General features: G+C 31.6%; 1 protein-coding gene across 1 annotated transcript; it reads left to right on the top strand.

The window, feature by feature from the left end:
* The first annotated feature begins 293 nt into the window (after positions 1-293).
* Positions 294-8217, top strand: LOC146946192 (Riboflavin synthase-like superfamily protein). Its single transcript, XM_085744349.1, has 14 exons — positions 294-1069; positions 2047-2209; positions 3521-3569; positions 3708-3821; positions 4575-4997; positions 5629-6012; positions 6103-6198; positions 6344-6459; positions 6534-6704; positions 6906-7065; positions 7149-7337; positions 7460-7588; positions 7695-7773; positions 7928-8217. Exons 1-14 carry the CDS (start codon positions 457-459, stop codon positions 8035-8037), a joined length of 2796 nt encoding a protein of 931 aa, XP_085600475.1. The 5' UTR covers positions 294-456; the 3' UTR covers positions 8038-8217.
* The last annotated feature ends 2286 nt before the right edge of the window (positions 8218-10503 follow it).

Here is a 10503-nt window from a genome sequence, read left to right as displayed (position 1 = left end):
TAAATAAATAATAATGGGAAATTACAACAAGGACAATTAAATATTCAGACAATCTTTGTATTTCGAATATATCTAGAGTATATGTTGTTTGTGATTTACTTATTTAGAGTAAAAAATAGATTAAAGAAATTGAAGAACTCATTTCTCAACTACTCTTGTAGATGCGTCAAGACTAAATAGCGTTGAAATCGTGTGCATAAATTCGTTGATAGGTGTCTCTCTTGTTTATCAAGCTTTGCATTGCCATTTCTTTCATTTCATTTATTTATACAGACACTTCACACCCCAAACGTGGGAACCATTATCTTTCTCCTTCTAGCTACTCTCTCTCTCCCTCTCTCTCTCTCTCTCTCTCTCTCTAACTTCTTTGCCTTTCAACTCTCACAAAACATTCTTTCTCTCTAAATGTTTCAAGCATTTTAGAGAGAGAAAGGAATTTTTTTCAAGGCATTTTCCATGAGAACTTTGTCTTTTGAGAGGTGCACCACCAGCACAAACGAGCAAGACTTGCCGGAAAATATTGAAACATCATCGCCGGTGACCGGAAAACATGCTTATGGCGCAATGTTGCCAGTTTTTCTCAACGACCTTCGTAGCAACCACCACAAAGAGCTCGTTGAAATAACATTAGAACTCGAAAACGACGCCGTCCTTCTCCGCAATATCGCTTCGGCATCTTCAGCTCCAAACGCATCACCATCTTCAAGTCATGCTGGAGATGAAGACACCTTAGCCGGAGTTGGCTTTGGTGTCCCGAGGAGTCTTTCAATCACGTCGAGGATTCGGAAAAAATTTCCATGGCTGAGGTCGATGTCTATAAGGACATCGACCTCGTCATCAGAGAGTGTCACTGCAGCCATGGATGATCCGATGATGGCGCGAAATGCACGGAGAATGAGAGCGGAACTTGAACGGACGAGATCAAGTGCTCAAAGAGGTTTGAAAGGATTGAGATTTATTAGCAAGTCTGGTGAAGCAAGTGAGGAGTTATGGAGAAAAGTTGAAGAGAGGTTTGGTTTTCTTGCTAAGGATGGTTTGCTCGATAGAGAAGAGTTCGGTGAATGCATTGGTAAGCTATTTTTGTTTTTTTCTTTTTGACTCATGATAAGTTATTTTGTTTGGAGGCAAAGATAAGATTGAAGATTAAATGAAGCATTAATTCCTGAACACAAAAAAAGTAAATAAAGCATTTATGGTACCGTTTATTTTCTTAAAACTTTGATATTATCCGCACGCAACTGTAAATATTAATTCAAGTAAGACTTAAATAGACGGAAACTGTCTATAAGATTTTGTTGTTATTATGCTTGAACTCGAATTTTAACATGAGATTTTAATTAAGTTAGAAGAGACATATCTTTTTTGGTCTAAACACTCTTGAGTGCATTCATGGTAATATTGTGGTACATGAATATTTCACTTCACACTCACTTTAATTTCCTTAAAAAAAATGTATATTACGTTTAAGAAACAAGAATTGCCTGTTTATTTAAGTTATATAGTTAAATTACATCTTTAAAAATAAAGTTATATAAATTACTCACGTTAAGCATCTTCAATATAGTCATAAATCTGTTTTATTTTATTTTTCTAATTTGTTTTTATTTTCAAGAACAACACACCTTATAAAAACTTTTTAAAGTGATATTGGTAAATAAAAAGAATTTTTTAATAATAAATGGAACACATGGACTTGAGATTTTAGTTTAATAATTACTAACGAATTTCATATAAAGAACTCTGGTGAGAATTTAAAATAAAAAAACTAAGCTAGAATATTTTTTTTTATCAAATTACCTCTAATTACTTATTGCACCTATTTGCAAATTCATAATAAAATTTATTATTAGAAGATAACTTTATCATATCTCCTTATGGATAAAAACTTCATTATATCATCTAAAACTTCATAATATTATTCTAGTTCTTTTTAGTCATATTATTTAAAGTTTTTTTTCCTTCTAATTTCAGTGATTAATTAGTCAACGGATTTCTATATTTAGAGAGATGGATGATGTAATATATTTTTGATATTATGAATTGAAGGGATGGAGGATTCGAAAGAATTTGCGGTAGGTATATTTGATGCATTAGCTCGAAGGAAGGAAAGAAAAAGTGTTAGCAAGATAACAAAAGAAGAGTTGCATCACTTTTGGTTGCAAATTTCAAACCAGAACTTTGATGCTCGACTTCAAATTTTCTTTGACATGTAAGTAATCTGTCCTTTTCTATGATGTATCACGGTCCATTCTCTTAGAAAAAAAGAGGATGTAGTAGGTAACAAAAAAAAAAAATAGAGAAAACATTGCAACAATTATATTAATGAATACTCTCTCTCACCTTATGCATGATGCCGAAATTGCAAGGCGGACGTCATGACCCGGGTTCGAATCCGGGACCTCACAGTTGTGTGTGGGTTTAATTTCAGTGGATTACCACTTCATCTAAGACAAAAAAAAAAAACTTTTGTCCAATGTTGATGAGTAAATTAGTCCTGCAAAGATTGTTTTGTACCATTAGATCGATAACTCAAATAATATCATGTTTAATATGATCGTAAGATTTATTGATCTAATCTTAAAAACAAATTTATGCATGATGTAAGACATTTCTCATTAGTGCATCATTGACATTTTTTAAATGATTACTATCTCTTTTATACCTCTTAAAACATTTTTAATTTTTTTTTTGAAACATAACTTATGTTTGGTATCACCGTGGATATCCTAGAATCACGATAATCCACATTATTTTCAAAAACTACACTATATAGCTTCTGCAAAATCAAAGTGTTACTGTGATTTACATCTAATGTCAACGGATTGTTAATATCATTTTATAGTTTTTTTTAGTCATGGATATAATTTTATATTAAATAAAAAATACAAAAGTTTTAAACGGAATTTCGTATGGAGTTTTCCATAATATTTAAGTTATAGCACTCATATATTTAATTTGGAACTGATATTTCATTATATATATCTACAGGTGTTTGTTTCTTTATTTGAGGGTTTGACTTGTGCATCTTTATTTATTGATAAATATGACTTGTCTATGCACCATGCCATCATTTGAATTCAGATATTATAAATTCTGTTTTCGTGTCAACGTTACTCTTATACCTACACACATTGGTTTTCTTGGAGAATATTAAATGGAAATTTTAGTTTCAATGATTAATTACACTACTAATTTAAATTAAACCAATTAGTTGTTTTCATTGGATATATAAATGTTGTTGCTATTATTATATTACAATTCTTGGTAAAACTCATAGAAGAGAAAAAACTATAAAATAAATAAATTGATGTCAAGAGAATTTTATATATGAAGGGTTACAACAATGCTCTTAAAGTCAATGAGAACAACCAACTAGTGTAATTAATCATTGTAACTAAATCTTACATCTAATAGAGAAAAAGAACTTAATTGTGAATCATTTATTAAATGTTAATTTTTTACTGTATTTATTTTTGAGAAAATTTATTAAATGTTAAATTAAAAATTTTATTTCTTTCAGGGCAGACAGTAATGAAGATGGAAGAATTACTAGGGAGGAAGTACAAGAGGTAAGATTTACTTAATAAATTATTATATTTTTCTTCTTGTCAAAAAATTATATATTTTTGCTCAAAAAAAAAAATTATATATTTCTTATCATACCCTCTGTTTTTAATTTCAATATTAATATTAATTTTTATCAACAGCTTATAATGCTGAGTGCTTCTGCAAACAATCTATCAAAGCTAAAAGAACAAGCAGAAGGATATGCTGCATTAATAATGGAAGAATTGGATCCGGAAAACCTGGGTTACATTGAGGTAACAATAGACAGCATAATAAAATCACGTTCAAAATCTAATCATTGGTTTTTTTGCGTGTGAATGACAATTTTATTCTTAGATTATATTGGTCGGATAATTTAGCACTTCGAAATAAAAAATTACTTCTTTAAATTAAAAATGTCACTTAATTTACATAAGTCATAATTAAAATAGTTGTGTTATTTGAAGATAAAAAATTGACAATGTAGTATTCAATCACCGTATAAAAATCATAGAAAAGTTATTTTTACAACCAAAAAGTTGTCTAAATTTTCATAAGGTTGCAATTTAATATTTTTTTCTATTTATAATCAAACTAACAGTACTTTATATGTATTTTTATATGGTTGACTAAAACGTGCATGTTGTCACAACAAAAATGTTATCCAAATAACATTTGTCTAAAGCATGGCCGGTCCAAGGACATCGTGTCCCAATTAAGGGTTTTAGACCTCAGAATTTTAGATTGGTTAAAGACCTCAAAATATTAATTTACTTGGTAAAGGATTTTATGCCTCTAAACTTGTCGGGCCGGCCATGGTCTAAAGGGATTCACTCTTTTACTAATGTGTTTGTATACTCATAAATAAGGATTCACTATTTTTTGAAGTTGTCATTTTAAGAAATTTAGAAGACTTGATTGTCTAACCCTTACAATTTGGGATTCACACTTTTATAACATGTGTCTCCATTTTTTCATTAATCTTTCTTAATCCTTTCATAATTTTTATTTTCTCTCCATTTTTTCAGCTATGGCAGCTAGAAATGTTGTTATTAGAAAAAGATAGGTACATGACATACAGTAGACAACACAGCAGTGCAAGTGTAAACTGGAGTCAAAACATGACAAATTTGAGACCAGAAAGTAAGATCCACAAAATACGCAAGACACTTCAATGTCTTGCTTTAGAATATTGGAGGAGGGGTTGGATTTTGTTACTGTGGTTGGTTACCATTGCTTGTCTTTTTACCTGGAAATTTTACCAGTACAAAAACAGAACAAGTTTTCAAGTTATGAGTTATTGCTTACCAATAGCCAAAGGTGCTGCAGAGACCTTGAAGTTCAACATGGCTCTTATTCTTTTGCCGGTTTGTCGAAATACTTTGACATGGCTTCGTTCTACAAAAGTTCGAAAATTTGTTCCCTTTGATGACAATATCAACTTTCACAAGGTAAGCGGTGAATCATATCCATATAAGATGATTTATATGGTTCATAATTTTGTTGGTATAAATCAGTTTTGTGAGCTTGAATACGATTCCGAGGATGTTAGCGTTAGAATTTAGGGTTAAACCTAACTCAGCTCTTGCAAAATTGATTTGTATTGTAAGACGGGGATTACCCCCACTTGTAAACTCGTGTATTCAGGTCTTATCTCATGTGGAACTCTTAATACACACCCGTCACATGAACATATGGAGTGTGATCCGAGTAGCAAGATAGCAATAACATTATAACATGTGGACGTGGTCTAGCAGATCTTGAATATGCTCTAAGTAGTCCGCATCGTCGTAGCATTGAAAAAAATGTCCCGAAATTGGAATTTCGTGAAACATAAGGTTTACATGTATATTATCAAACTGGCTAGAAATGAAATTGGTCTAATAAAACATGAACAAAGCATACATTACTTTGATTTTACTATGCTGAATTACACAAAAATCAAAGACAAGTGTATAATTCTCTCATTGCGAATTTGACCAAATTATTCTTAGCTATGTAGACTCTATTATTATAATGTCCTTATTGATGTAAGTTCCTTGACAATTTGATTTTGTCTCTAATCTCATTTCATTTCAACAGATGATTGCATTTGCCATAGTTGTGGGAATACTTGTTCATGCAGGAAATCACATCTCATGCGATTTCCCTCTACTCGTAAACTCGTCTCCAGAAAAATTTTCACTGATAGCTTCTGATTTCAATAACAAGAAGCCCACATACAAATCACTTTTCATTAGCATTGAAGGTGTAACAGGAATCACAATGCTTACTTTGATGGTTATATCGTTTACACTAGCAACTAGCCAATTTCGAAGAAATGCAGTAAATCTTCCTTCGCCTTTCAACAGATTAACAGGCTTTAATGCATTCTGGTACTCACACCATCTTCTTGGCATTGTCTACATTCTTTTGGTCATTCATGGTTCTTTCTTGAATTTGACACATAAATGGTACCAAAAAACGGTAAGAACTTCGACCATAATCTTCGTCGGTATGAGAAAAGTGAATGATGATTAAAGTATACTAACCCATTTTTTTCACTTTTGATTTTAGACATGGATGTATATCTCTGCTCCATTGCTGCTGTATATTGCAGAGCGTACTCTACGAACTCGTAGATCACACCATTATGCAGTAAAAGTTCTTAAGGTATTAAGCTCAACTTGGATAGTTTGGATATAAAAATTCAAATTTGAATGTCACTGTCCAATTTTAATTCGACGGTTCGAAAGACTTGGTTGTGGCAAATAGAGAATAACATTTTTCGATTTAATTTTGCTTACTTCAACATCAGGTTTCAGTGCTACCAGGAAATGTGTTTAGCTTAATCATGTCAAAGCCAAATGGATTCAAGTACAAAAGTGGCCAATACATATTTTTGCAATGCCCAAAAATCTCTCCATTTGAATGGTGAGTGTAATTCTCAATTGATCATTAATCTTACAAAACTTGAGCAAATGAAAATAAACATCTTGATTTTTTAGGCATCCATTCTCGATTACGTCAGCACCAGGAGATGATTACCTAAGTGTTCACATTCGAACGGTAGGTGACTGGACGCAAGAACTTAAGCTACGTTTCACCGAAGATGACGAATTGCCTCCTGTTAACTCTAGCGCTACATTCGGCGATCTAATAAAAATGGATCAACTAGGGTAAGTGTAGATGTTTTGATCATACTTATTGATGTCTATCTGAAATGTAATCATCATTCAAGTCGCATCAAACGCATTTGACAATGATTCTTCGCAATGTCAAATAAAGCGACATGACTACAATTTAAGACTTTGACTCATGTTTTTCGATGCGTGCTAGTTACATAATTGTAAATCATTGAAACAAAAAATTTATTACAGACCGCCGAAGCTACTCGTGGATGGCCCATATGGAGCTCCTGCACAAGATTACCAGAATTTCGATGTACTGCTGCTCATAGGATTAGGAATTGGAGCAACTCCTTTCATTAGTATTCTAAAAGATCTTCTGAGTGACACGAGACCAATTGACGAACAAATGGTATAATCCATGCTCTTGCTTTTATCGATAATGTTGATTCTCTTTTATCATAAGTTGTCGATTTTAACAAGGCCAATTTGCAGGACTCAAACACGGAAACAACTAAATCAGATGAGAGTTTCAATAGTTTCACATCTTCAAATGTAACACCAGGAAGAATTAAAAGATCACAAAGGATTACAAATGCTTACTTCTATTGGGTCACAAGAGAACCTGGATCTTTTGAATGGTTTAAAGGAGTAATGGATGAAGTTGCAGAAATGGACCACAAAGTAATATTTAATTTTTTATATGAATATTTAATCATATATATATACCATAGAATTTAATCTTAATTATGTCATACTAATAAATAATATTGCAATGTGATATCTTATTCTAAACCATTTTTTAGGGTCTAATTGAACTGCACAACTATCTCACAAGTGTATATGAAGAAGGTGATGCAAGATCAACCCTAATCACAATGATCCAAGCATTAAACCATGCTAAACATGGTGTTGATATTCTATCAGGCACTAGAGTGAGATTTCAATATTTTAAGAACTATTATCAATTATTTCAATTCATAGTAATCTCATTCTCATCTCAAGAATTAATATAATTAATTTATTCTTTTTCTATTGCAGGTGAGAACACATTTTGCTAGGCCTAATTGGAGAGAAGTTTTCACAAAATTAGCTTCAAAACACCCCAATTCTACAGTAGGTAAATTACTTGCTAAACCTGCATAACTATTTCTCTCAAATTATAGTATTGCAAACTACAATTAAGACGAGATTAAGGTTTCTAAACTCAATTTAATTTTGGTTTGATTATATTAGAAAGTTTTTAACAAGCACATTATGCATAATATATGCAGGGGTGTTCTATTGCGGGATGCCGGTGCTCGCGAAGGAGCTAAAGAAGCTTTCACTTGAGCTTAGCCATAAGACAACCACACGCTTTGATTTTCATAAGGAGTATTTTTGAGATTGAAGATGAAAATTAAACTGCTTTTGTTTATTCTTTTGTAACTATCAATTAAATAATTGAGGGGGAGTTACAAATACAAATAACATGTAATTTTAGTACGTAGAATACAAATACAGTATAGCAACAAATCTAATAATATAGAAAAATATACAAAGAATGCAAATTTTTATTGCTAAACATGCATAGTTCAAACCTAAACATTTGTCTACCAGTAACCATGGTTTTCATCTGATATAAAGTGCTTCCGAATTTTAATATATGCCATGAACGGTTTAAGATTCGAATTCTTTTACCAATCATGAGCTTCGAGATTCTTTCTTAGGGAGCGAGATTATTGTCGAAGAGTTTCAAGGTCCTGAACAATTCGGCATACATAACATCGCAAGAGCTCCTCTGATTGATAAGAATCTTCGAACGCATGCAGACTTTGTAACCAACAAGTGTAACCAACAAGGGAATAAGGTGTTTTGGAATCCTGGCCTCGTAGTTCTTTGTCGATGAAATCCAATGGCGGCCTCCTCAATGTACCTTAGCATGGGAAGATTGGACGAGTATCTCCTTCCACATTTAAGAGTTCCTGGAGTTTCTATTTTACTATGTTAATTTGGGGTTACAATTTGATTCGCGCATCTGAGGAATAGTATTTGGTACGTGGCAGGTATACATAGTCAATACGCTTGGGGTTGTAATTTACATGTTGATATACTAATAATTATACTACCAACAAATTTTGATCTAATTAGAAAATGAAGTTACATACTGATTTTAGTTGAATCCAATGTCAACTAAAATCACAATGCATATCCATTGCATAAAACAAGGTTAAATTTGTTTTTTGTCCATAAAACTTTTTTTTTTTTAGAAGCTAAATTAGCCCACCCCAATTTACACGGTGAGAATCGAACCTGAGACCTCGAGAAGGAGCACACTCGCAGATCCCAAGCCAATACCACTAGTCTAACCCAAATTTAAACTCTTTGTTTTAATTTCCCTACAATTATTCTTAAAGTTTTACACCCCAAAAGTTTTCGGTCCATATTTTTGATCCATGTTTTTTTAGAATTTTGAATGAGTTTCTACAATAATTATTAGAATATTATAAGAATCTCTCCATAATAAATTAGAACTCCTTAACAAAAATATAAATTAAATATGAATTTTTAAGTGTCAAATATATAAAAATTCATGTTTAATCCATCATTTGTTAAAAAAAAAAATTAAACTTTTGCAAAAAGAGAATTCTATATAATCTAAATATGACTGCTAAAAAATCAATATTTCGAATGATATACATTAGTTGACTTAAAAGCATGGACCAAAAGCGGTGAGGAAATTTTTTGGGATACTAAAGTCGTAGAAAAATTTTAGTGGACAAAAACGAAAAGGTTGAAAACATTTTTAACACTATAAAATATGATAAGGTAAAAATAGAGTATTTGGCTGATATGGAGTGAACGTAACAATAGAGTATTTAAAAATGTCGAAACTCCTATATTACAGCTTCTAGATAAGGTAAAATTCCATTCATTATGGTGGTTGAAGGCTAATAATGCCAATTTTGTTCATGGTTTGCAGAGATGGTGGTCGGACCCTTTGATTTGTTTGGGTATCGATTGACCAGTTCTTTGTGTATATACTTTGTATGACAGCTTGTTTTTTGGGGTGGTCTTTTCGGTACACCTTGTACTGAGGAGCAAACACCGCCAGTGTTAATATATTCCATTTTTATGTCTTCAAAAAAAAACACTATAAAATATGAATATCTATTTTTCGTAAAATTTTAAATAATATAGCATGACCATATATAATGCGGTTAAAGTCCATTAGAGCCGCAATAGTGTTTGGTATATTTGCGTTCCATTAATATTTAAAATTAAGGGAAAATTACATTGACAACTCCTAAAATCTTTTTAAACAACACAAACACCTCTTCTGTTTTTGTCAACACACCGTCTTCCATCATTTTAAGGGTATATTTTATTTGAAAACAATAAGTATTGATCAGAACATTACATGACGGTACATGACAATAAGTATCAATTTTATTAGAGTTTCGTTGAGCTCGTACGAGTTTATATATAAAAAGAAAATAGAACTTACCTATGCATTAACGCGTTGAGAATTTAACAACCTTGATTCTTTCTAATGACTATTATTTTTGCACAAGCATCTAGAACATCAAAATCTCTTTATAGTTGTCATTGTGTAAAAAACCTTCTTGCGTCTTTTGATAGACATGTCCCAACTGAACCCTTAAATGTCTCAATAGATGTTGATGACCTATTATCCTCACAATAAGCTAAATGACCTTAAAAAAAATAAAAAGCCAAATGAAACACACACATATTCTTTTTTATTGCATATATAGTATATATTTTTTTTTTTTTTTGAGAGATATAGTATATATTTATCTATCTAATAAAACTCTGTTTAACCATCTTTTTTATTTCTTCGGATAAGCAC

Source organism: Medicago sativa, chromosome 2 (genome assembly GCF_051527215.1).
Source record: "Medicago sativa cultivar Bolivia chromosome 2, Bolivia_mono, whole genome shotgun sequence".
NCBI lineage: Eukaryota > Viridiplantae > Streptophyta > Magnoliopsida > Fabales > Fabaceae > Medicago > Medicago sativa.
Note: the sequence above shows the minus strand (reverse complement) of the source record. Positions and strands in the feature narration are given on the sequence as shown.

Bases quoted from the DNA above. Each gene is read 5' to 3' on its own strand.
- LOC146946192 (XM_085744349.1), top strand. From the start codon at position 457: ATGAGAACTTTGTCTTTTGAGAGGTGCACCACCAGCACAAACGAGCAA. The intron at 4,998-5,628 runs GTAAGCGGTGAA...TCATTTCAACAG, and splicing joins ACAATATCAACTTTCACAAG to ATGATTGCATTTGCCATAGT. The intron at 6,460-6,533 runs GTGAGTGTAATT...TTGATTTTTTAG, and splicing joins AAAATCTCTCCATTTGAATG to GCATCCATTCTCGATTACGT.